At 40.9% G+C, this 25,568-nt stretch overlaps 2 protein-coding genes across 6 annotated transcripts in view; both read left to right on the forward strand.

Moving 5' to 3' along the window:
* The first annotated feature begins 539 nt into the window (after positions 1-539).
* OGT (O-linked N-acetylglucosamine (GlcNAc) transferase) lies at positions 540-24,471 on the forward strand. 5 transcript variants are annotated; one of them, XR_001875523.1, is made up of 23 exons: positions 607-728; positions 4,180-4,360; positions 5,299-5,542; positions 7,062-7,130; positions 10,160-10,276; positions 11,597-11,676; positions 13,092-13,287; positions 13,511-13,651; positions 13,895-13,995; positions 14,198-14,351; positions 14,456-14,557; positions 14,844-15,023; positions 15,570-15,728; positions 17,319-17,408; positions 17,974-18,099; positions 18,826-18,996; positions 19,108-19,224; positions 19,327-19,494; positions 21,156-21,277; positions 21,435-21,587; positions 22,278-22,530; positions 22,725-22,848; positions 23,372-23,667. XR_001875523.1 is itself a non-coding variant. In XM_017819156.1 (23 exons), exons 5-23 carry the CDS (start codon positions 8,906-8,908, stop codon positions 23,544-23,546), a joined length of 2,622 nt encoding a protein of 873 aa, XP_017674645.1. In that variant the 5' UTR covers positions 650-728; positions 4,180-4,360; positions 5,299-5,542; positions 7,062-7,130; positions 8,776-8,905; the 3' UTR covers positions 23,547-23,704. The 5 variants fall into 5 exon arrangements, 4 of the variants coding, with proteins under 4 accessions (XP_017674644.1, XP_017674643.1, XP_017674645.1 ...); XM_017819156.1 differs by lacking the exon at positions 21,156-21,277 and adding an exon at positions 8,776-8,920 and having other exon boundaries at positions 650-728; positions 23,372-23,704; XM_017819155.1 differs by lacking the exon at positions 21,156-21,277 and having other exon boundaries at positions 540-728; positions 4,210-4,360; positions 23,372-23,704.
* A 126-nt stretch (positions 24,472-24,597) lies between these two features.
* Positions 24,598-25,568, forward strand: part of ACRC (acidic repeat containing) — a 10,889-nt gene continuing 9,918 nt past the window's right edge. Inside the window, exon 1 of the mRNA XM_017819126.1 lies at positions 24,598-24,797. Within this exon, the coding sequence (XP_017674615.1) occupies positions 24,598-24,797 (200 nt within the window). The remainder of the gene's footprint in view (positions 24,798-25,568) is intronic.

Consider the following 25,568-nt stretch of genomic DNA (forward strand, 5'->3'; position numbering starts at 1 on the left):
ATTTGAGGCCAAGAAACCCCTCACTTTCAGCCACCCGGGAAAGCACGTCCAGACCCCGGGGCTGTGTGTGGAGCCGTGGTGTGGCTGGCAGAGCCCATGGACGTACACCCTGAACTGGGGTACAGACGCTTCTGCTGCTGTCCCTCTGCCGGTGCCCGGTGAGCGAGTGCCGGCGTCCCCGTAAGCTCTGATGCCCCCGGTGGGCTCTGGTGTCCCCATAACCTCTGGTGTGCCTTTTAAGCTCTGATGCCCCTATAAGCTCCGGTGTCCCGGTGGGTTCTGGTGCCCCGCTGGGCCCCGGTGTCCCCACAAGCCCTTATGCCCCCCCGGGCTCCGGTGTCCCCACAGGCCCCGGTGCCGCGGGGCCACGTGCGCCCGTACCCTGTGCCTGGGGGGGGGGTGGCAGCGGCGCACGCGCAGTCCCGCCGCCTTTGGCGCAGCGCTGTGCGCGGAGGGATATCCGTTCAGGGTGCACAGAGTTCCGGGAATCCCTCCGCCGCGTCGCTCGGCCGCGCTACTCCGGCGCCGCCCGGACTATTTCGCGCGGAGATAGTCCCGGCCGCGGCCATTCGGCACCGCCACCGCCGCCATTTCGGGTCCGCCGCCTCAGCGCGCCGCGACCGCGGGCAGCTCGGCCTGCCCGAGCGCTCCTTCTGCCGCCGCCGCCACAGCCCCGCCGGGCTCCGTCCCGATGGCGACCTCCGTGGGGAACGTGGCGGACAGCACAGGTACCGTGGGACGCCGCGCGCCCCCCGCGGACGGGCGCGCCGGGGGCAGCGGGGGCCGGGCCGTGCCCTCGCCCCCGGGGCCGCTCCCCGCTCGCCCGGCGGAACTTTCCAGAAGCGGCGAGGCCGTGGCTGCTCCGCCGCCGCCTTTGTGCGGGTCTGTGCGGGTCCCCGGGCGGAGGGGCCCGAGCGCGGCCCGCGGTGGGCGCTGCCCGTGGGCAGCCCGGGAGCCGCTGCCGGGGCGGCGCGGGGAGGTGTCGGGGAGGTGTCGGTGCCGCGGGCCCGCTGCTATATTTATGTCACGCTATCAGGTGACTGCGTTAGAGGACGAAGCAGGGTAGAAAGCCTGACCCAAAAACGTGTGCTGGGTTCTTCAGAATCGCTCGCTGCACTCAGGCAGGAGTGATCTAGCGGAAGGTGTTCTTGCCCACGGCAGTGGAATTGGAGCGAGATGATCTTTAAGGTCCCTTCCAAGCGAGGCACGTTCTGTGATTCTGTGGCACGGCCGAGCACTAAAGCGCGTTTCCGAACAGTGAGATAGCGTGTTGTAGCTGGGAAGGATCCTGCCCTAAATTTAGTTTACAGATGTAGAACTTCAGGGACGGAGAAGAGGAGAAATCTTTCTCTGTACACCAAGAAAAAGAAGTGTTGTGCTTACTGAAAGGATGAAAGGACAACACAGCTTTATCCCCCAGATTTTTGGGGCTTTCTGTATCCAGACAGGAGGAAGAGTATGGAAAGCTGAAACGATGTCTGGGGAAAGGAGGATTTTTGGAGAAAGAGACGGGATCCAGTGCAGAGATAGGGATGTGAAGAGAAACGGCAGTGATACGAGAAAGTGCTGCAATACGGTGTTCCATTGCTCTTTAGCCAGGACTGTGTGTCTGGTCAGCGAGGCTGCAGCATCCTTTGGTAGCCTGAGAACGACACGTGGGGAGCGCCCTGTGCTCATCCTCACCACTGCCACCACCTCCCACAGGGAGGGGACCGCCGCTCCTCTGGGGACCTAGACTGGATCTAAACCTAAGCTTGAGCACGAGGGTATGGCAAGTGTTTAGGACCGTGTTTCTAGCGGGGAAAATGGCCTTAGGTGGCGATGGTTCTGTGCAGGTTTTTGTTTTACTCGTGTTCTCTAGAAGCCTCAGGGAAGGTCGTTGTCACAGCATGTGCTAGACTTTTCCAAGGTCGCAGTCAAAGCATGCAGCACGAGTTAGCCCAGGTACCGAAATTCATTTATGCAGGACTCCATAAGGGTTTTTCCTGGCTGTGACTCTTCGGTGCAGTTATTTTCTTTACAAATAGATTCAATGAGCATCCGTTGATGGGCTGCGTTATGGGTACAAGTTATTGCATAACTTCTTCCAGCCCCTGTTAAAAGTTGAGCTTGTTCTGAACTTTGTGGTGTGCCTGTCATCTTCCTGCTTTTCAGTGAACTCCTTGAGGATCGTTCTTGAAACACTCCCTTGGAGGTAGATTGCCAGCAATTTTACACTGAGTTTACTCTGTTTCTAGGAGTGAGCTGTGGGTTTTTTGTAAATAGAGACAGTTGATAAATGAAAGAACACGTTAGTGTTTCTCTTGTTTTGTTGCTTTGGTTAGCAGCTCTGATTCCAAAGTGTTAAATACAATATTTCTGCATCACCTGCTTTCCTGCCCTGGGAGCTACAACTTCAGTTTGACTTTCATTTGCTTAAAGTTGGAAAAATGTAGCATTTAGTTAATGGATGGAAACTTCTTTCCAAGTGGTCATGAGTATCAAAGTGTAAACTTTTGGTGGTAGTTGTTTTTTTGTTGTTTGTTTGTTTAGCTTTGAAATTTAATAACACAATAGAAATTTTAAGAGGAAATTATTAAGTTCACGAGACATGCTCTTATTCTGTCTGGTTTCCCCGTGTTTGTGCCATCAGCAGAACGTGAAAATACACACACTGCCAGAGGGGCTAAACCTGATAACAGCAGGACAGAGCAAGGAACAGTCTGTTGGTGCTCCACTATCATTATTGTCAGCACCATTTATAAATGGTGTGGTTTGCAACCATGATTCAACATTCTCATGTTGAATAAAAGTTGTATCTTTTTATCTTTGCCATTAGGTTTAACCAGACACTGAAGTCCGCTTTGCCCTTATTCAGGGTTTGGAAACTGTTAAGATAGGCTCCTAGAAAACAGGAATCTAATCTGGATGAAGATACTTGGTCACTAATTTGTCAAGTGTCTTAAATGAGGGGCTTTGCTAGTTCCAATTTACCATGAAACAGTTGTTACCACTGACAGAGACAATGGAAACATTTATATGTTTCATTTAAATTCAGAATTTTAGAACTCAGTAGGTCCAGGTGGGAAGTGTTTCATGAATGGAATTAAGTGACTGCAGAGTACGGAAAATGCCAGGCTTTAGGAGGAAAAATGAGAGATACTTGCAGTAATCAAACCTTTTAATAGTAAGAGCTATTGGTATAAAGATGGAATTGGAAGGCCAATAGTTCTTTCTAGGATGAATGGTGATGTTTTTTTTCCAAACTGCACTTGTTTGTATTTTAATGAAGAATCTTACTTTGTAAGAAATAACGTACTTTTCACACATAAGCTTGTTTTGTCTGAAACAGGTGGTGTTTTATTTAAGTATTTTGTTCTCCACAGTTGGGTATTAAATACTAAAAGCATTTTGTCACTCCTGTTCCAGCTAAGCCTCCAGGAGCAGTAACTCCTTTCCTGTACCCTGCCTGTTTAATGGTTCCTCCTGTAGGCCAGTTGCATAATCATTGAAGTGTGTGTTTGTCTCTCATCAGATATTGTTCCAAGGCCATTTTTTTTTCTGTGAAGGGATTTGACTCCTTAGAGAAAGTGTAGGAGTATGGAGGATTCAGGGAATGGTAGCCATTTCCCCCCCCCATTTTTTATTTTTAGGGCTTTCAGTATTCACATCAAAACTTTATTTTGTTAAGTCCTTTGAAGTCTTTGTTTCCTGTCCTTCATTTCCCTATTAAGTTGTTAGAACTTATTTTTAACATTGCAGAGCATAGGACTTGCAGTCTTGGGGGACAGTGAGGAGAATCATTGTTCTGTTAGCAGCACATCCACTGTTATGAACCAAAGTACCATATCATGACAGGAGTCTCTTTAAAAGTATTTCAGAATACAGGAAAAGGATTGACTTACAGATATTCACAGACGTTACAGTCTGCATTTTCCAGGTTATTAGCTGACAAAGCCATGCACCTGTACAGATAATGTTAAAAATTCCATGGTAAAAGATTGGTGCATGAAGATTTGAGAGCTCCAACCGTCACCTGCCACGTATTTTATATAATTTCAAACATTTTCATCCTTCATTTGTGTACATTTTTTTTCATTGTTTTGTTTTGCTGGTTTGTTTTGTTTTGTTTTGTTTTTGTTTTGTTCCCATCATCTAACTTTTTGTTTTCCCCCTCTAAATGTTTTGGTGACTCTCCAGAACCAACGAAACGTATGCTTTCCTTCCAAGGGTTAGCGGAGTTGGCTCATCGTGAGTATCAGGCAGGAGACTTTGAAGCAGCAGAGAGGCACTGCATGCAGCTCTGGAGGCAGGAGCCTGATAACACAGGGGTGCTTCTGTTACTGTCGTCCATTCACTTCCAGTGCCGCCGACTGGACAGGTAGGGCTCTTCCCTTCTGAATTTTGTGATGGTAAGAGAAATACAAATTGAACTCATCAGCTTTACAACAAACAGCAGACCTTGCCAGTATTCTTGTGTAATTTCAATACTGTATGTGTGAACATCAGAGCCTCAGCCACACTTGTGTGTAGTGGCGGGATTTAATGTTCATTCCACCTGCTGTATAAGTTTGTAGTTTGGATTTTGTTTGGGTTTTTGTTTGTTTGGGTTTTTTAAGTTGCAAAACTGATTGTTGGCTGCAAAACAACGTGATTAGTAAAGGGGTTTTGTGATCTGAAAGTTGTCCTCATATTCTTCCTGCTTTCCCATTCCTGATCTTGCTTTCTGTGCCTCCAGCATTTTGAACTTTACTTGTTCTAGCTGTAAGTTCATGTTTGCTGGTGAAGGAAGTAAGAACTTTTGACTAGATCTGTTTTAGATAGGCTTCTGAATGAAGTTGTTATAACAGCTCAGATATGGGAAAATAAAATGGGTGAGGATACAACAGAATTTTGCATGTAAGCTGTGCCCTGCTTCTTGCAAAGAGTATCAAGTGGAACATAGCTTAAAGCATAAATACATTGGAAGGGGCTTCACAGGATTGCTGTAGTGTTTTCTCCAAGTGTGTTCAGCTCAGGTTTGGTGAGGCAGTTTGAACCCTTCTGACTGTCAAAGAGAGCTGTCCTTGTTCAGCCAAATCTAAAGTGGGAACCAGGGAGATGAGAGTTTAAGCTGGGAGCATAAACATACAAGACAGCTCTGTAAGTCCAGATTTGTTGGCTGTGTGTTTGGCTTGCTTAAGCATGAATGTTCATTAGATTAACTAGATAAACAGACAAAACACTGAATGTCAAGGGTGAGTTTGTTTGGGGTTTTTTGTTTGCTTTGTGGGCTTCTTTTTTTTTTTTTTTTTTGATAACTTGTCTCATTTTCTCCAGGTCTGCTCACTTCAGCACTTTGGCTATTAAACAGAACCCACTGTTGGCCGAAGCATATTCGAATCTGGGCAATGTGTACAAGGAACGTGGACAGCTGCAGGAGGCAATTGAACATTACAGACATGCACTGCGCCTCAAACCAGATTTCATTGATGGATATATTAATTTGGCTGCTGCACTGGTAGCTGCAGGTGATATGGAAGGAGCAGTACAGGCATACGTGTCTGCCCTTCAGTACAACCCTGTAAGTAATGCTTTATTTTATAGAAGTCCATCCTTTACTACTGTCCCAGGACACAAAAATAGCAGCTTTCAAAGAATGAACAAATGATAACCCTTCCAGTCTGTACACCATGAACTCAATGATCTAGTTAATACTTTTCTTAAGGACCTTTGAAAGGCTTCTGTCACAAAAAGTTTTGTATTGCAATATATTGCAGTAAGGGCTGCTGTTGTACACTTATCTGTATTGTTCAGACAACAGAAAAGCAAGGAATTTTTTTCTCAAGTCAGAAGTTTCAGTGAGTGGCCTCATATTTAGCTTTATGTGCTTTAAGGTGGTATTACAGTGAGACAACCAGTCCTTAGACGTCAATGTGAGATCTTGAAAAGTTGTCAGGTATTACTTTAGCCCAGAGTCAGGGACTTCATGGTGATGAGAATTTCCTGTGTTAGATTTCCATTGTGGACTGGTTCACAGAAGCATCCTTTTTAAGTTTCACTGGCTGAAACTGAGTATCTGTCTATAAGTAACTCCTATAAGATTGATCTGGTGTTTGGATTTTTGGTTGTGACCGTTTCAAATTGACATTTTTAGTAAACGTTGTCTCAGACTGCTTTCCTCTGTTTATTTTGCATGGTACTCATTAGAGGTCTTATAGTACTGCTCAGCATGTTGAAGGTATCTGCTTGCTGTTTGGTCATGCATTTTGACAAAAAGTACTTTAAATGCAGCATGGGTCTGGTGTGCATCTGTCATTTTTTCTTAGGAAAAGCAAATGCAAACCCAGTCCAACAAAAGCTCAGAATCTTATTTCTCTGTGTTCTTCACCCTACCTGAACTTGTCTACCTTATTATGCTGAATTGTGTGACCAGTTGATTTCATGCACTGGTTAGAATAATGTGAGATGGTGGTTTTTTTGCTGGAGTTGAGTTTTGTTTAGGTTAGAAAATGGTTTTGTTAGTGCTGACAAAATGTCTCCATTCTCTGTGATCTTTACTGCTAGATAATGCAATTGCAGCCTGTGCTTTCATTTCAGACAAATGAAAGAACAAGAACATGTGGCAGAGCTGTTGAAAATGGATGGATTAGTGGGCAAAACAGAGAGAAAAACTGCTTTAGGGATACAGAAAGCAAAATCACTTTATATATCTATTTAAAAGCCATAACACTAATGGTGTGTCTTAAGAGTGCAGGTTTAAAGTCATGGTTTGGGGGGGAAAAAAAGGGACTTGAAATACTTACATATGGCAAAAGGACTTAATCTGCTGGGGGGAGTGTTTGTTTACGGTTTTCTTTTACATTTCTGTATAAAGAGGATTTGTATGTGAGATTACTTTTTTAAGTCTTTATAGTTTATTTTTACAGTACTAAACTCAGTCAGATTGTGTGCTGTCTGAAAAATAATTTACATTTGTGATGTATTTATTAAGAATTTAAAATAAGCTTTAAGTGGATTGGGTCATTCCTTTGCAAGTTCTCTGTGAAGACCTGTGGGGCCTTTGAAGTCCTGAAGCTGATGGTGTGACTTTGATTTTTCAGGACTTGTACTGTGTTCGTAGTGACCTGGGGAACCTGCTCAAAGCCCTGGGTCGCTTGGAAGAAGCCAAGGTAGGTGTTGGGTAGAATACATGTAAACGTCAGTGTTTTGAACACTTGAACTTTGCACCAAATCTTCAAAGCTGCGTTGATCTACAGACAGTCCGAGAAACTTCTGAAAACTGAAGGCACTGAAACACCCCAGAGTAGTTGCAGGGCAAGATATGGCATGTCCATGTTTAAAAAGTTGGTTTAAGTCAAGAAATGGAAAATTACCAAGCCTTGCTGCTGAACTAGACTATCTGATACCATTCTGAAGTATTGGGCAGGGGCTCCATCATGCTTTCTTCTGGAAATAAGTAACAATCCTTCAGATCTGAGGCTTGCCTGCTGGTGCCAAGCAGAGAGCCTGTGGTTAGCTCCAGATCCCTGTACGATGCAGGTGCTATTGAAAATGCTGCTCTTCTAAAGTCCTTTGTGGCTTGTAAGTGGAGAAGAAACTTATCCAAATGTTACCTTGTAATATTGGCTTTTAAAGATTTTTATTCTTTTAACTTTTCCCTTCCCTTGATAGTGGAAGAAAGGCTAGTAAATAATCAATAGCTGCAGTATGCGACACACACCACCCCCCTACCCCCACCCCCCAATATCTTTTCTTCATGTCTTCCCTCTCCCCTCCCCCAAAATAAAGAAATCGGAAGGACAAAGCTGGTTTGTTTGGTAAATGAACTGATCAAAAGAAAACTTGCTGTAGTGGAAAGGTGGCTTCTAGCAGTCGTGCGTTTCCTAAACTGAGAATTCGAACACCCAAGATGAGTTTAAAATTCTTGGCACGTTAAAATTCGGATTGCAGAAAGAAATTGTCTTGTTACAAGCCACCTTACGCGTCCGCGCTGCAGGGGTGAGGAGTGTGGAGAAATCAGAACCCCTCTGGACTCCACGTCTGTCACTCCAAGCCCCACGCGCATGCTCAGAAGTGGAGTGTATGAACAGCGTAGCTGTCTGTTTGGCTGCAGCACCGTTTGGGGAGGGGTGGCATCTTTCTGGGGTAACGGGGAGTGCAGGCTCAAAGTTCAATATTGTTTTGATTCCTCTGAACAACTTGGATGCGTGAACCATCCTAGGGCAGCCGGATTGATTTGGTCGGATCCAGGTTGAAACCATTTCTGTAGCGGCATTCGGAGTTGAACAGTCTTTGAGACACTTGGTTCTCGGCCCACCAAGCGGACAGCTAACATGAATTGCACTTCACTGCAGCTTTAGTGTGACTGGTATAGGCCAAGACACTGCGCCTGCCTTAGGTTGCTGACTTCTTTGTTTCAGAGCTCTGGAGACACCCTAGTTTGAAAGTGTTATTCCGTTTTGTGAGAACTTAATAAACGAGGAAAAACATCTTGAGTAAATTGCAACGTGTTTCTTTGGTTATCAGTCCATTTGAAAGATCAAGCCAGCAGATTCCTTACAGTTTGAACTAAAATTTAATTTCTTTGTAGATATTTCAGAGCCTTTCTTCCAAAAAAAAAAAGTCCCTGCTGTATGCAATTGCCCGATTAACCCTCTCCCTTCTGCATGTCTCCCTTGTTACAGACAGATTATCCTCATTCCCATGTGTTAAGACATATCCAAAAAAATGCAATTGCTTTGTTGAACTCTTACTAATGATCTTGTTTTATTTTCTCTCTTGTTTTTGGTTTTTCACCACTGATATTGTATTTAGAAGGTTTCAGGTGGGTGAAACCTCCTATTCCATGCGTAAGGTGCCTCGCTGAAGGGAGCTCGAGGCCTGGATCTAGGGCAGACACACACCTCCTCCTCCTCTTCCAGCAAGGAACGCACCGAAAAGTCACATGATGAGAAATATGGTAACGGGTTTGTAACTGCCACAGCAAAACCATTTGCCTCCATGCCTGAATCTTCTGTCTTGTGGCTTCAGAAACAGCTTAAAATATTTAATTACAAGCAAGTAATGTAAGAATATTTTATACTATTAGCCACAAATTCTTTCAAAGAAATAAAGTAAAAGTAAATTAAAATATTTTTTAAAGAAATAATTGGAGATAGTTAATAGTAAAAAAAAAAAAAGCTTCTAACTCTTCTGGTTGTTCATTTTTTTCCTTTTTTCTTCTTTGTTTGGATTGCAGCGTTCTGCTCTTCTGATGATGCGCTGTGATCCTGCAGTAGCGCAAAGGCTGCGCAGCGGTAACGCGCATTGCGTGCGATTACAGCCCCCGTGAACGGTTGACCGGATGATTAATCTCGGATCGGGCGGCCGCCCGAGCTCCAGGCTGTGGCCTTTTGGATGGAATTGGGTTCTGACGCATTTTAAGAGTGCAGACACCAAATTTAACAAGCAGAGTTGGTTTTTTTTTGTGGGCCTGTCTGGTAGATTAATGGTTCTGGTTGGCCGTTCACTGCACCTTGGGGCCATCACTAGAGCCAAGCAGTTCGCAGCGATAGCGTGGCGCCGTGCTGGGTAGGATGCGCAGCGATTTCTTGCGCTTGCATTACAGGGACCTAAACCTTCATGCAATCCTGTCATTTGAGGTTTTGAAGCTGCAGGTGACTAAAATGCATCTGGAGAAACCGGGAAACAAGATACGGGTTGGGCGTGTCATCTCCTTTGACAAGGACACTTAAAACTGTGGAGCGGCTCTATATTTTTTAATATTTTTTCTGATTTTTTTTTTTCCCCCCAAAGTAGTTTCTGTCTGATTTAGAGCATTTCACAATTTTGCTCCCGAGTGGTGTTATTTTTTTTACGTGGTAATTTTTTGGTTTTTACGCGCTTCGGGGTGGCAGATGTTTCTGGCCAACGACTTGAATTATTTCTAAGATGATTTCCGTGGCGACCTGGCGTCTGAAGGAACGTTTATTTGTTATCAGCATAACTGAAAAATGGTGGGCTTGCACCTGGGTTTTGGTTTGCGCTGGCGCAGGATCAACAACAGTTTGCAGCGCATTAGTTTTGGCGCAAGCTAGCCTATACTGCAGGGTCACTTTTGGCTGGTTAGAGAAGGCATACTAACAATTGTTTTTTCTCATTTTTTTCTTTTTACAAATATTCCCCTCCCCTTGTATCTCTCTTCTTTAACTATTCCAAGGCCTGTTACTTAAAAGCAATTGAGACTCAACCAAACTTTGCAGTGGCTTGGAGTAATCTTGGCTGTGTTTTCAATGCCCAAGGAGAAATTTGGCTTGCAATTCATCACTTTGAAAAGGTAACTACCTGAGGAAGTCTCAGCCTCTCTGCTAGATTTTAATGTACATGCAGTTCTCTGCTTGCAGATAATAGAAATATTTTGGTAGTGGAGAACTGTTAGTTAACACCTTATGTTAACTGGTTTTTTTACTTGCTGATGTTTCAGATTCCCTATATGCTACTAGAGAGATACATTTAGAACTTCCCTGGGACCACACACATCAAATATTAGAAAATTAAGTTGTTTTTCAGTCCTTTTCTAGATTAAATTTTTTAAAATCTGATTTGATGGTAATAATGTTTTGCATATTTCGTGCATGAGAGGAAGAAACAACTTTATGCTTAAAATCACTTTTCATTATGATTTTTGTTTCAAGTATTGTCCTTTGAGTAACTGAGAACAGTTTAAGTAACACATGAACTCCTCCAGGGTTATTTTTCACCACTGTTGTTTCAGACTTCTCTAGATTAATGTCATTAACTAGTTGTTTGATACCTTCCAGTTAATATCTAATTGGCATATTAATTCATTTTGTACTGATCTCTTAAGTTTCTCAAATCCCCTAAAACTGGATTTGAGATGTAGCAACAGTTACTTCCTGATATTTATGACTTAAGATCTACAAAAAAAATTTTATCTGCTCAGGATTTATTTTTTTTTTGATCTATGTCTAGTTCATGATAGATGATGAAGTGTTTTAATGTGGAGTTAATAGTTCCCATGAGACTATAAGAGTGGGGCTTGTCAGATATTCACGTGTAGCTTAGTACTGCAGCTTCTGTAACTTCATCATTTCTTAAGTGGTTTTTTTGCATTTTATTAGTTTTGAAGAGAGTGAAAATGTTTTAGTTAAATGGATACAGAATTTTCCTTGCACACATGATGTATTTGCTCTGATTCTAGTGAAACTTGTCTGTTTTTCTGCTGAAGTTTTAAAATGCTGTCTTACTTTGCTGTAGATAAAGGATATGGTTAAGGGTTTTTAGTTTTTTTTCCATAAAAACAACTTAAAGGCAACATAGCATCAGTAGATAGGAGTGCTAAGTAGGATCAGCCTGGTGTGAAGTAAGTGCTTAGCACTTTATTCTGCAGTAGTTGCAGCTGACTAGGAAACAAAAGAATAAATTTGAAGGTAGTAAATGCTATGAGGGATGAATAACTTTGTTCTGTGATTGGTTTATATAATTTAAGTTTTTCTTCCTTACTAGGTAATTGATGAAGTCTTAGATGCTTACAGATTGTGTTTGTCAAATTTATAAAAAACCAACAAACAACTGAGTTTCATAGAGAATGTTTTTGTGTTAATGCTCAAAACTGTCACTTCAAAAATATTTTCAGGCTGTTACACTTGACCCAAATTTTTTGGATGCTTACATCAATCTGGGAAATGTTCTGAAGGAGGCAAGGATATTTGACAGGTAAGCAGATGAGTACTGTTGCTGTCTCAGTGGCGTGTCAGATGTATCAAGATACAGATTATGTTCTTCCTGCAAAGTATCTTTGGTCAGGGGTAGCAAAGACTTCAGCTGTAAGCTGAGCAAGCAAATGGCTTTGAAGTGCAGACAGACTGGGCTACTGGAATTAATTAAAAATAAAAAACCTCCTGTGGAATGTATTCTTTCATGTTGCTTTTTGTAGTTTATACATTGTCAAAAGTGAGAGTTTCTGATTCAGCCTTGAAATTAAGACTGAGGAGGCTGAAGATGTCCAAGAAAGGCACGAATGCTTGAATTCTTTGTTTTCATTATGTGACTCAGGACATGATTTACAAGTGTGTCTCATCTAAACTTTCCCTACTATGTAAGACAAACTGAAATGCTGCAATTCAGCTCAGCATCTGATTGAATATTCTGTATTTGTGACGTGTTGGCATCGTGTTACTGCCTTGGGTTGCAACACTGCTCCTGTCTTGTTGAACTAACTTGTTCTGAGACCTCTAATCTGATACATGAATCTTCTGTTTATGGAAGGAGATCCAGGCTGTGTTGTTCACATGCAATGTACCATATTGCATCTGTTAATTGGTTTATAATTTCTGGTAGCTGTGGTTTGTGGCCCGAAATTTAATAAAAGCTTGCAGGGAACAGGCTAATTAATTATATCTAGTTGCACTGCATGCAGTCTAAATCATTCAATGATTTCTGATGTAACCACCAATTAACCAAATAACAGGGGCATGTTTCTTCATTTTAGATTTTACATCACCTTTTGATTATTTACATACTGTGTATACTGTTATGATTTTCCTAGAAATTTGAATACTTCAGCCATTTATACAGTCCTATAGGAGCATATAATTAAAGATCTCTCCTTTGAACAAAGCGACTTTTGAAGTCTAAGTAAATCATGGTAGGTTAGTGCAGAGAATAAAGACATGATATTGTTTATCTTGTTATAGTCAAATAATAAACTGGAAAAAAATGGAGCAAAGGAAAAAATGTTTTTCCTATTAATGCAGAACGTTTAAAAAGGTAGATGAAAACTTGTTTTCCCGAAGACTTATGTTGTTCACTATGTGGCATCAAGTTGGAAGAAGTCATTCCTGTTTTACCAAGTATTTCTTCTAGTCTGCCAATCATTACAGAATTCAGCCTAGCTTTGAAATACCATAAAAAATGATAATTCTTCCCTTGATCAAGCTTTTAATTCAGACAGTACTCCTCTGTGTTTTTATTATCATCTTAACAGGACGGATATGTGTGTTAATGATCCATATCCCTTCAAGTTCGGGGCTTTTCTGGAGGTCATTTTTATAACAAGGGTAAATATAATCAATATAATCTCTGCTCTGTGGATGATTGTTCACATTCTCTTTGTTATCTTTTTGTTACAGAGCTGTAGCAGCTTATCTCCGAGCCTTGAGTTTGAGTCCAAACCACGCTGTTGTGCACGGCAACCTTGCCTGTGTGTACTATGAGCAAGGCCTGATAGACCTGGCAATAGACACCTACAGGAGGGCTATTGAGCTCCAACCCCATTTCCCTGATGCCTACTGCAACTTGGCCAATGCCTTGAAGGAGAAAGGCAGTGTAAGGAGCACTTTCTTCCTTTTTAAAATCACAGTGAATGGTTTTTTTTTTTTTAGACACCAGCTTTATTAAGATGGGATGCTATCCTCATTTACTTAGTCAATAGGAAGAATAATTCAAGAAGTCTCCACCTTGAGCCTTAGAAGGGATTGTATCATGACTTCTCACAAATAGGGCTCTTACAATAAGTGTTACCATATTAACTATATCACTTTCTTTGAAGGTGGTAGAAGCAGAAGAATGCTACAATACAGCTCTTCGACTTTGCCCCACTCATGCAGACTCTCTCAACAACCTGGCAAACATCAAACGGGAGCAGGGCAATATCGAGGAAGCTGTCCGTCTGTATCGGAAGGCTCTGGAGGTAAAGCCCAATGTGAGGGAGAGCTGGGTAACTCCAGTTGGGAATGTGTGATAGGACATAGGGTTTTTTCCCTCTGTGCTTCTAAGTAGAGGACTTCCTGCTTGGAGACCTGAGTTACAAAAAAAAATGTAAGAAAATATATTAAGTGCATGTATAAAAAAGAAGAGTAATAACTGCACAAGTATTTTTGTTATGGTCTGCTAGGAGTGTTTAAAAGACAGTGTCAACTTTGTTGTCTTCCAGGTATTTCCAGAGTTTGCTGCTGCACATTCAAACTTAGCAAGTGTCCTGCAACAGCAGGGAAAGCTACAGGAGGCTCTGATGCATTACAAAGAGGCTATTAGGTAAATGGATGCTCTCTGTAATAGTCCCAGCCTTTCCTAACAGGAAAGTGCTGTTAGGATTTATACAGATTTATACAGAAGGTGACTTAGAGTAGCGTGTTTTAAATTCATGTGGTTGCTCTGCAAATCAGAAAGTCTGGCTATGGTTCCTCGTTGGAGAAAGAGCTTTTCTTGTTCATGACATATTATTTTTACTTCTCAGAATCAGCCCCACGTTTGCAGATGCTTATTCTAATATGGGAAACACTTTGAAGGAGATGCAGGATGTTCAAGGAGCTCTGCAGTGCTACACCCGTGCCATTCAGATAAACCCAGCTTTTGCTGATGCCCACAGCAACCTGGCCTCGATTCACAAGGTAGCACATGCGAATGATTCACTCCTAGAAAAGTATGGTGGGGCACTGTGAGTTGCTACCCTGAGGATATTTTTACCTGCTGACTCATCTCTGTGTCTTTGCAGGATTCAGGGAATATACCAGAAGCCATCGCCTCTTACCGAACTGCTCTGAAACTGAAACCTGATTTCCCAGATGCCTATTGCAACCTGGCCCACTGTTTGCAGGTGAGGGAGATGAGGCTTTGGTTGTAATCCTTAGGATTCTTCTGCAGCAGATGCTAAGCTTGATAACATGAATCAATTACTAATTTAAATGTAAAAGGGTTAGACTTAAGTCTTAAATCAGAAGCTAAGATTATACAGTCATCAACAGTAACTACTGTTCTCACTTCCCATATTTGGAAGAAACATTGGTCTCAACCTGTGAAACATCTGACACAGGTAAAAGGAAGCTGTTGTCCTAATATTCTTTAAATTTTTCTTTTTTTTTGTTTTGGTTTTTTTTTTTTAGATTGTCTGTGACTGGACAGACTATGATGAAAGGATGAAGAAACTGGTTAGCATTGTAGCTGATCAGCTGGAGAAAAACAGACTGCCTTCTGTCCACCCACATCACAGCATGCTGTATCCCCTTTCTCACAGTTTCAGGAAGGCTATTGCTGAGAGACATGGAAATCTGTGTCTGGACAAGGTAGGAAGTTTTATACAGGCCTGTTGTGATAGAAGTGCTTTGTGGCTTTGCCTGTTCATACTCAAAATTAAATACATAATATTAGCTGTTGTAAGCTTTCTGAGTCACTGGCATGTAAAGAGATGGGACAAAGTGTTGCTGATCACGTTTTCCAAAGCACACGAGGGGCATTTTTGAAAAATGGAGGGAGTAAATTACTCTTCCCTGACAGCAGGTTCAGGCAGCTGGGTGAGAGTATTGACTGGTCAGTTCCAGCATCCATAGTGCTTGGAACCTGACCTTGCCTCCAGTGAATCCTTGCTGGAACATGTGAGTTTTGTGTTTGATGGGCTCTGGGATTTCCAAGTGCAGTTGCTTTAGTGGTGATAGCAGCAGTTATACAGAGCAAGACACCACAGTCCTTGAGTATTTGTTGTGATTCTGCTTTGGAGTACTTCATGTAATAAGGCTAGTTCTGCAAACTCATAGGGGGTTTTTTGGTCCTTCTGTTTAGGTTTTGGTTTTGGTTCCTGAGTTTGTAAACAGTTGTGTTTGTTTTCTTGTCAGATAAATGTTCTTCACAAGCCACCATATGAGCATCCCAAGGATTTGAAGGCCAGTGAAGGTCGACTTCGTATTGGCTACGTGAGCTCTGATTTTGGAAACCATCCAACCTCACACCTAATGCAGTCCATTCCAGGCATGCATAACCCAGACAAATTTGAGGTAAAAAACACAAATTGCATATTTAAAGCTTTAAATATGGCTGTAAGTGGCATTTTTTTTTTCTTGGTGTGGGTAATTAAACTAGGAAAGGGCAATTTTTGTTTCTTGTTTTTTTTTTTTTTATGGTTTAAAGAGCTCTCCAGCCTGAGTCATTCTCCTTTACCAATTTGAAGTGTTGTTTAGAAGGTAGGCAGATTAGGTACTTGTCCTTGAAATTGCTGTAAGTAGGATTTGTGGCTCATGGAAAACTTCTTTAAGCTTCAGCTGCTGTTCTTTGAGTAAACATGTTTCAACATCAAGGTGCTGCTGCCTGATTACTTGATTTACAGTTCTGCACCTGGTTTTTGTTCGCTCTCTGCTGCTGTGTTTTTTAAGTGCATTTTTCTCTAGGGTACCTGAGTCACAAATGCGAACTTCAGATTGGTCTGGTTACCTCTTTTTCAAAGGACAGTGACAGATGATGCTTTCTGCAGAAGGAGAATATGCAGTTTAGTAATGCTGAACACAGTCACATCTATATTTATGTGGGTGTCGTGTTAAGGGATTGAGTCTGTAAATAGAACTCATTTCCAGTTACGTTGTTTGTCCCATGACTGTCTAAAATGCCTCAGTTTTGAGCTCCTGTTTTCCAAGTCACACAAATTTGCTTATTTTTGTAAAAGGTTTTTAAGTATTTTCTTCTTGAAAAAGTGCTTTTTATTTATCTTTTTGTTTGTTCTGTTTCGGAGCTTTTTTCCCCCCTACTTTCTTGCTTTTTTCTGGTCATGAAGTCTTTAGTCTGAAATTTTTGTGGCAAAGCCACATGATTGAATTGTGACTAGTAGGTTTTTTCCTGAAAGAATTAAAGTGGTGTTCTGAATACAAGAGGTGTGGGGAGAATGTCCCATTTAACCTTGAATGAGCTCAAGACAAAGACCTGTCTTTGATGTTCTAGGTTTAGAAAACTCTACAGAGCTTAATTCAAATATTAAATAGTTATCTATTATTTTTGTAAGACCGTGCTTTTATCTTGCCTGTTAAATTCTCTGCATATTGGTTTTTGTTTGTTCTGTGTCTGTATGTCCTAGGTTGGCTAAAGATGCTCTTTCATATAGTCTGTCTACTGTCTGTTTTTCAGATACAGTTGCAGTTTCTTAATTGGGAGAATTAGTCACTGTTAAAAAGCTTCCCCACAAGGCTTGTCTGTTCAGACTGAGTCATAATTATGATTCTTGCTAATTAAAAATTCAAAGGTGTCCTGTAGAAGGCACTGTTAAAGAATTCAATGCCTGTGCAAATCTGTCTGTTAAAATTACTTTCCCTTGCACTGATGAGAAGAATGTCTATGTTTGTGCAAGGTGCAGTGCCATACTCTGGCACCAGAAGTAGGTAAAACTGGACCCTGGACCCTGGTTCAAATGTGTCAAAAAAAGGCTCAGCGTCTTTTTTTTTATTTTCTTTTTATTTCTCAACTGGCAAATGCCACACAAATTAATATGATTTGTATGAAACTAAATATAATTTAAAATTGCAATACCATATGTTTTATAGCACAGTTGTTTTGTGGGCAAGCTGTTGCAGATACTGAATTTTTGGTGCCTCCTATTCTAGGTGTTCTGTTATGCCCTGAGTCCTGATGATGGGACAAACTTCCGTGTAAAAGTGATGGCTGAAGCAAATCATTTCGTTGACTTATCTCAGGTGAGCTTTTTTTGATGCAAACTTAAATTCTTCTAAATGAAGAAAGAGTTTTGAGATTTTTAGTTGCAATCATTTCTTGAATTAGGCTCATGTTAGTCTTGAGAATTTTGGAATTTGTAGATGTATTGGTGTTAATGCCTTACCTGGGAAAGAGTGGTTATTGTGTGACTTCTGTGATTATTCAGTTTTGATAGTGTTACTTTTTACTAACTCCTCCATTAGGTCTGAAGATAATAGTCATATATAAATGTCATGGATAAGTCAAGATGTCACTTGCCCTATGTGAGCTTTGATTATTAATTAGCCCTACAGGAATGGTGGGGGGTCTGTGCTAGTTTTATAACCTCAGTTTCAAGCCTTTAGCTTTTGTCCTACTGCTGCTGAGTTTTACTGCTGAGTTGAGGACTTAAACGTCTGTAAAACCAGGAATTACAAGATTTAATCTCACCTAAATTAAATTATGCAGTTGACATCTATCTGTTGGTACCATGGTGACTAACCATGTTTATTATTGAAAGACTGGAAACAGAAAGGACTTTAATTTATGTATTTGTTTATTCTTCAGATACCATGTAATGGAAAAGCAGCAGATCGCATCCATCAGGATGGGATACACATTCTCATTAACATGAATGGCTACACCAAAGGAGCCCGAAATGAATTATTTGCCCTGAGACCAGCACCAATTCAGGTAACTAAATCATAGGGGCTCTGTGTCTCCAAAAACACCCACTTGAGTACAAAGAGTTTCTCTTTTTCTGTCAGAATGGAACGAACGCTGAAGGCTCGTGTTGATTAGTAGGCAAGAGAGACTTGGGGCTTAGAAAATCCAAGACAAATATTATCATTCTGTTTAAGAACAGCAGTTTGGGGCTTTTTTATGTGCTTTATGGACAATTGACAACGTCCTGAGAGAGGACTCCTTAATTCTGAGATGTTTCTGTACCACTGCCTGTCTTGCCATGGTGAGAACAAAGAAAGGGTATTTGAAGAAATTGATTGAGTTGTTGGGTTTTAATCTCTTTAGGCTTAATGAAATTCTAGTTACCATAAGTCAGAATCAGAGTACCTTTTTTAGACTAAGCATTTTCTGAAATGCCTGTGGAAGGAGAATGGGAGCAACCTGAATCAGGGTCACTCTAGATTCCAGGAATTGTCTCAGCTCAGAGAAGCTGTAGTTGCTGATGGTTAGTGTTCTGGATCCTTCAACTTTTGCTTGAGGGATCAATTTTAAAACATACTTGGACTGTTCACTGTCTTGGTCATGGAGTTTGGAGGTAGTGGTTGATCTTCAGTTGATAAAAAAGAAGGAACTTGAATCTGTAGGTGGAAAATTTAACTTAAAATTAATTGATTTTAGACTTACTTTATGTTCGCGACGCACCTGAAACTGTAGCCTTTCTTTCTTGTTTTTTAGGCAATGTGGCTAGGGTATCCTGGAACCAGTGGGGCATTGTTCATGGATTATATCATCACAGATAAAGAAACTTCCCCAGTTGAAGTGGCTGAGCAGTATTCAGAGAAATTAGCTTACATGCCAAACACTTTCTTCATTGGAGACCACGCCAACATGTTCCCCCATCTGAAGGTACATTGGAAGACAGGGCAAGAAGCATTTTTCACAGCTGTCTTCATAAAATGCAACTTATATGGTACCTGGTTGGGGATTTAACTTTTTTAAATCATTTTTTTTTAACAGAAAAAAGCAGTCATTGATTTCAAGTCCAATGGTCATATTTACGATAACAGGATTGTTTTGAATGGCATTGACCTGAAGGCTTTCCTTGACAGCCTCCCTGATGTCAAAATTGTCAAGGTGAGAACTGCTCTTGTCTGTGTACAGTGTTGGGGACTGAAGTCCCAAGTTTCTGTGTACAGTCTGAAGTCCTCTCTCTGACACTTGTGTGATATGTTGTAGATGAAGTGTCCTGACAGTTGTGAAAATGCCGATGGCAACGCCGCCCTCAGTATGCCAGTCATCCCCATGAACACCATTGCAGAAGCTGTCATTGAGATGATTAACCGTGGGCAAATTCAGATTACTATCAATGGATTCAACATCAGTAATGGATTAGCAACCACTCAGGTGAGGCGCTTCAGGACACTGTTCTCTTGGGGTTTATGTTATATATGTTTTAACGTAATAAGAAAGAAAAACCTCCGAGCAAATGTGTCTTCTGTCATGTTGATTTGTTTAGTTCTCATATTGAAGAAAACTCATTATAAGCCACAGATGTACTGGAAGATGATCTTTCCCCCCAGAGATACAGGAATTGTATCTAGAGGTATCTAAAGTCCAAAGAAATTAATTCTTGTTGCATAAAGACAACACTTCATTGTTTGAACGCAAGATTTGCTTTTTGCCCTGCAGCCTCCAGAGATTTGTGACCTGCTACTTAGTTTCAGTTGTGTTTTTCCTTTAGAAAAAAAGTTGCTGAATAATAGAATAGAGTCAGAGTTATTCCACTGTATCTCAACAACATTTATTCATCTCCTTACATTTTTCAGAACCGTGCACTACATCACCACCTCTCAGTGCTTAACAGTTAATGGGATTTTTGTGACTGCTACTGGTATTGTTTAACACTTCTTCCATTGCAGAACAGTTCTTCCTTTTTAGAAATACCATATTCTGACACTGGCATAACTCATTATCTTGTGTGCGTTACTCAGTTTACAGTCTCTCAGGAGAGACATCATTTGACATCCTTTAATGAGCCCTTTTATTACTGCTGCTCTATCCATAATCTCCTGCCTTGGTTTCTTTTTGAGTTCTTTTCTTCACAACTGAGACTTTCCTTTGAGTTGATAATATGTTATGTCTTAGTTTGGTCAGTAAGCTTATTGGCATTTTTTTGTGAAGTTCTTATCCTCATAGAGAATTCTTAACACTCCACCACCACAACGAAACACTCTAAGCTCTGTCTGTGCACTCTTAAAACAGAACTTCTGTCTTTTCAGTCACACTGATATAACACTTCTTTGTGCTGGTATCAGCTGCTTTTTGGCATAGTTTTTACCAACTTCTATTGAACTGTTATCATGTGCATCTTCTAATGGAGTCAGTGACAGTGAGTCATTGTCATTCACATCAGGTGTGTCATCAGTGGCTGCCTGCACTGCCACTACTCTAAATTTTAAATACATACTTATGAAAAACGAGTATTTAGAGAAAAAGGCTCTAAGTAGCTGTGTTGTCTGTCTCTACCAATATTTTTATCTAGTTTTGATGCCATCACTGCATGTCATTATGAAACATTTAAAATCATACTTCCATTTTACTAATCCTCAAGACTATTGCATGGTATTTTGATTATCCCATCTTCATCCTCTACTGGTTTTTATTAGCATATTCCTATTCCTTGTGAACGCTGTAAGATCTGTGCTTTCTTGAAAGTTCGTTGTTAACTTTCCTAATTTTTATCATTTCTATTATTTTCTTGTCAGATAGTTCCTTACAGTCCAGCAGTTGCATATGAGTCTGTATCTTTAGTCTCGACTGTCTGTTCTGTGCCTGTTGTCTTTTATCTTTAAAAAAAAAGGAGCACCCACAAAAAAACCCCCAAACAGAACCTACCCAAAAAATAAACCACAAAAATCCAAACAAACAGAGAAACACCTTTGCTTTTTAATTCTGTCTTTAAGTATTAATTTCATTCTTGATCTCACAGAAATTAAGTTACCTTAACGAGGGTAGATTCCATTTGTAATGCCTCTTTATATGATTCTTCTTTCCAATTATTCCAGTTACTTGGAATTTCGGGGAGATATAGGAAGGGCATGAAAATGCCCAGTGTTTTTTGCCTTGGTGGTTGCAACATTGTGGCATCCACAAGCGTGTACACAAACCAGTTAAATTCTTGCTGTGGGTAAGTAGACAATTTTGTTTTGTATAATAAAACCAAAGATATGCTTACAGTAACTTATGATGCTAACAAATGTTGCAGTGTCTCAGGACAATTCCACAGGGCATGCTCTTGTTTTCTGCAATTTCAGCGTTTCAGTAGCTGTTTTTCATTCCTTTAGATCAACAACAAAGCAGCCACTGGTGAAGAAGTTCCACGGACAATAATTGTTACCACCCGCTCTCAGTACGGCTTACCAGAGGATGCTGTTGTGTACTGCAACTTCAATCAGCTCTATAAGATTGATCCTTCCACCTTACAGATGTGGGCTAATGTGAGTATCTGGGGTTAATACGCTTCTGGAGCAGCAGTTCTGTTCAGGTTAGCAGAAACTCCATGCGTGTTAGAACTGTAACTTTTCCGTGGAAAACATTAACCCTGAGCCATTTTGAATCCTTACAGTGCTTTTGTTGCAGGGCTTACTAGAATATAGAATTTTTTAGATTTATTTCAAATGATATCTGTGCATCTAGCCAGTGAGAACTTATGTCTTGGACAGCTTGAGTATGCTGGTTCTCCGTTGTGAAATAATTTTGGTCTTTCTTAGTCTCTACATTTGAGTCATAACTGGCCTTGACAGTTGGTATATTGATAGATCTGAGCAGAGAGCATCTCTATCAGATTCCAGCTTACAGTGTATTGCTGAGTTACTTGGAGGTAATATTTTTTTTATATTCCATAGCATTGGCCTGTGAATAAATGGGATAATAAATTTCAAGACTTACTCCAAGTACTGCCCTATGAACTGTTGCTGAGAGTTGCTGTCTCTTCCAGTGGGATTAGGAGTGCAATCCTAGTGATTCCATTCAAAATTAAGATCTGTTTTATTCCTGCTCTTATACCTCATATTAATGTACTAAATGACTATGCCTTCCACTGCAGTTTGGTATGTGGTAATTTCTTGTTTAGAAAAGTAAATGTTCCTCTCTGAGCTTCCTGTATTTGCTTCTTATTTTTATTACAGATCCTAAAAAGAGTCCCAAACAGTGTGCTGTGGCTGCTACGTTTCCCAGCTGTAGGAGAGCCCAATATTCAGCAGTACGCACAAAACTTGGGTCTGGCCCAAAACAGAATCATCTTTTCGCCTGTTGCCCCCAAAGAAGAGCATGTGAGGAGAGGGCAGTTAGCTGATGTTTGCCTGGACACCCCGCTCTGTAATGGGCACACAACTGGGATGGACGTGCTCTGGGCTGGGACTCCAATGGTCACTATGCCAGGTAACAGGCAGGAAACCTACACTGAACATGTGGGTTGGAATATTGGTAATTTTTTAATAACAGCAAGCCCAGCAAACTTTGCCTCTTGTGGAGGCAGAAGGAAAGTAACTCATAGTGTGGAATATGTTACTTAATAAACTTATTCCTGATTGGTTTTGTTGGTTTTGATTTGCTCTTTGTTTTCTTCTTTTCAGGAGAGACTCTTGCCTCAAGAGTTGCTGCCTCACAGCTCACTTGCCTGGGTTGTCTTGAGCTCATTGCAAAAAGTAGACAGGAGTATGAGGACATTGCTGTGAAACTGGGAACTGACCTGGAATAGTAAGCAAGCTTGGACTATATTTGGGCACAGTGCTGAGACATCAGTAGTTTTAATGCTGCAGATATTTTACTGTTTGAAGTAGCTGGGCAATCCTCTGCTAGAGATGTCTTGTCTTGCACTTAACTCAGCTTTTACAGTAACTTAACAGCACTCCCAGTTGAGTTACAATGCTGCCTGCTCTGAAGAAATGTGCAAAATCATAGAAAGTGCAATATAGTTCACCTTTAATTCTTTTTAAATTTGAAGATTCGTCAGTTTGTCACTTACTGCAAGTTAAAATCACACTGTAAAATATTACTGCAGTAGAGGTAATGCAACAAGTTAATATCCCAGCTCTTGTGAGTTAAAGTGGTTGTGCTTGGTCTGCATCAGAAGTGATGAGGGGATAAAACAGTGCGGGAGCAGCTGTTTTTGGAACAGTTGTACAGGCAGTTCTGGGTTAGCTGAAAACAGTAGATTGCAGAATTAAAACAGTATTATGTAGTGTTTGGAACCTCCCATGACCGCTTTCACTCTTTGCAGCCTGAAAAAAATCCGTGGCAAAGTCTGGAAGCAGAGAATATCGAGCCCTCTGTTCAACACGAAGCAGTACACGACGGACCTGGAGCGGCTCTACCTCCAGATGTGGGATCACTACGCTGCAGGCAACAAACCTGACCACATGATCAAGCCAGTGGAGGCCAGTGAGTCTGCATGAAGGGAGACTGCGTGTGCCCACCCGGAATTCTCCAGGAACTGAGCCTCTCCGACACTTGTGCAGAGACAGCGAGCTAAAAACTGTGCATTTCTACTTAATCCGCCTGGTACTCTGTGGCTGAAGTTATACATGATGGTGATTAAAGCACAGCCAGACTTATTTCTTGCATGATAGGGAAAGACTCAATAGAGCCTGGGATCGTTTTATTCCATGAGGAATTTGAATGGGATTGAGCCGTGTACATGTGAGCCTGTGTGTATGAGTGACAAAGTGGTTGCTGGGGGAAGTTCTGAACTGCCCAACCAATTATGATGCCATGGATTGACTTAATCTTCCTATGAAGCTCTCTCCTTTTATGTGGATTGGGAATTGGAGCATTTTAACATTTGATTTTGGGTAGTCCTGTTGGTATATATGTGGTTCTCCCATGACAAGATTTCCAGCTAGCGAGTTGCTCCCTGTGTTAATTTCTAAACTGCGTGGACTGAAAGGGCATATGTGCTGGTGTAGTCTTTTTTTATAGGTTTTATAAACCACTTGAGCCTATATCAGCCTTTTAATGTTTGACCTCTGTTTTGGAGCTCTCTGTAATGTGTTGGTTAAGATAAGGACTTTTGTTTTGTTTTGTTTTGTTTTGTTTTGTTTTTTAAGCTTCTCCAATAACTCAGCTAATTGGCTTCATGATGGCAGCTCCTGTTGGAAAAAAACAAACAAACAAACAACCAAATTCGATTTGAAATTAATCCTCCCCACAAGTGTTTGAGGTAAACACAAACTGGTGCCAAATACAGATCTTTTAGGAATGATTGTTAATTATGTATAGGGGTGCAGTCCTAGGTACTGTAGCAAAGACTTTAAACAGAAAAAGAAAAACAAAATAAAAAAACCCACCACAACGGAAGAATAAAGCTTTGGTTTGCCAGTTTGACCGATGTGACTGTTTGTGTTCTGCGGTGGCGCTCGAGGGGCGCGCTGAGGCGCGGGCGGCGCCGCCCGTGTGCGCATGCGCGGTGCCCCGGAAGCGGTGCGGGGCGCGGGCGGTTCGAGCGCGATGGAGCGGGCGGAGGGAGCGGCCCGGGCCGCGCTGGGAGCGGGGCCGGCACAGGGCCCGCGGGACCGGGCAGGGCGGGCACGGGCCGGGAGCGGGGCCGGGCAGGGGCAGGGCCCTGCGGGCTCGGACGGTGCAGCGGCTACAGGCGAGCGGAGCCCCGGGAGAGCGGCCGCGTGGAGCCAGGGCCGGCGGGGCGGAAGGTGAGCGACCCAGCCCAGGAGTCCACGGGTCCTGCCTTGTTTTGGTTAATTTGTATAGAAATTTTATTTATATATATATATGTATATATATATTCTATATAGAATGTATATGATATATATATTCTTTTTTTGTATATTTTATATACATTCTATATAGAATATATATATTATATATATACATACACTTATAGTGTATATATATATATACACTTATATATATATACACTTATATATATATATATACACTTATAGAAGCGTATATGTGTATATATATTCAGTTATTTATATTTATATATTTTATGTATTTGTATATGCTATATATCATTGTATATTATATTATACATATTTTATATAAATTTATATGGGTTTATATATAAAAGAAATATATATATTATACTTATAAAAGAAATATATATATTATACTTATAAAAGAAATATCTATATTATACATATAAAAGAAATATCTATATTATACTTATAAAAGAAATATCTATATTATACATATAAAAGAAATATCTATATTATACATATAAAAGAAATATCTATATTATACATATAAAAGAAATATCTATATTATACATATACACACATATAGAAACGTATATACGTGTATATATATTCAGTTATTTATATTTATGTATTTTATGTATTTGCATACACTATATATAATTGTATATTATATTATACATATTTTATATAATTTTATATGGCTTTATATATAAAAGAAATATATATATTATACTTATAAAAGAAATATATATATTATACTTA

This window comes from Lepidothrix coronata, unplaced genomic scaffold (genome assembly GCF_001604755.1).
Source record: "Lepidothrix coronata isolate B3197 unplaced genomic scaffold, Lepidothrix_coronata-1.0 Scaffold73, whole genome shotgun sequence".
Taxonomy (NCBI): domain Eukaryota; kingdom Metazoa; phylum Chordata; class Aves; order Passeriformes; family Pipridae; genus Lepidothrix; species Lepidothrix coronata.

Coding starts and splice junctions, on each gene's coding strand:
- OGT (XM_017819154.1), top strand. CDS start 692: ATGGCGACCTCCGTGGGGAACGTGGCGGACAGCACAG. Junction 11,677..13,091: donor GAGGCAAGGATATTTGACAG/GTAAGCAGATGA, acceptor TTTTTGTTACAG/AGCTGTAGCAGCTTATCTCC. Junction 13,996..14,197: donor CATTACAAAGAGGCTATTAG/GTAAATGGATGC, acceptor TTTACTTCTCAG/AATCAGCCCCACGTTTGCAG.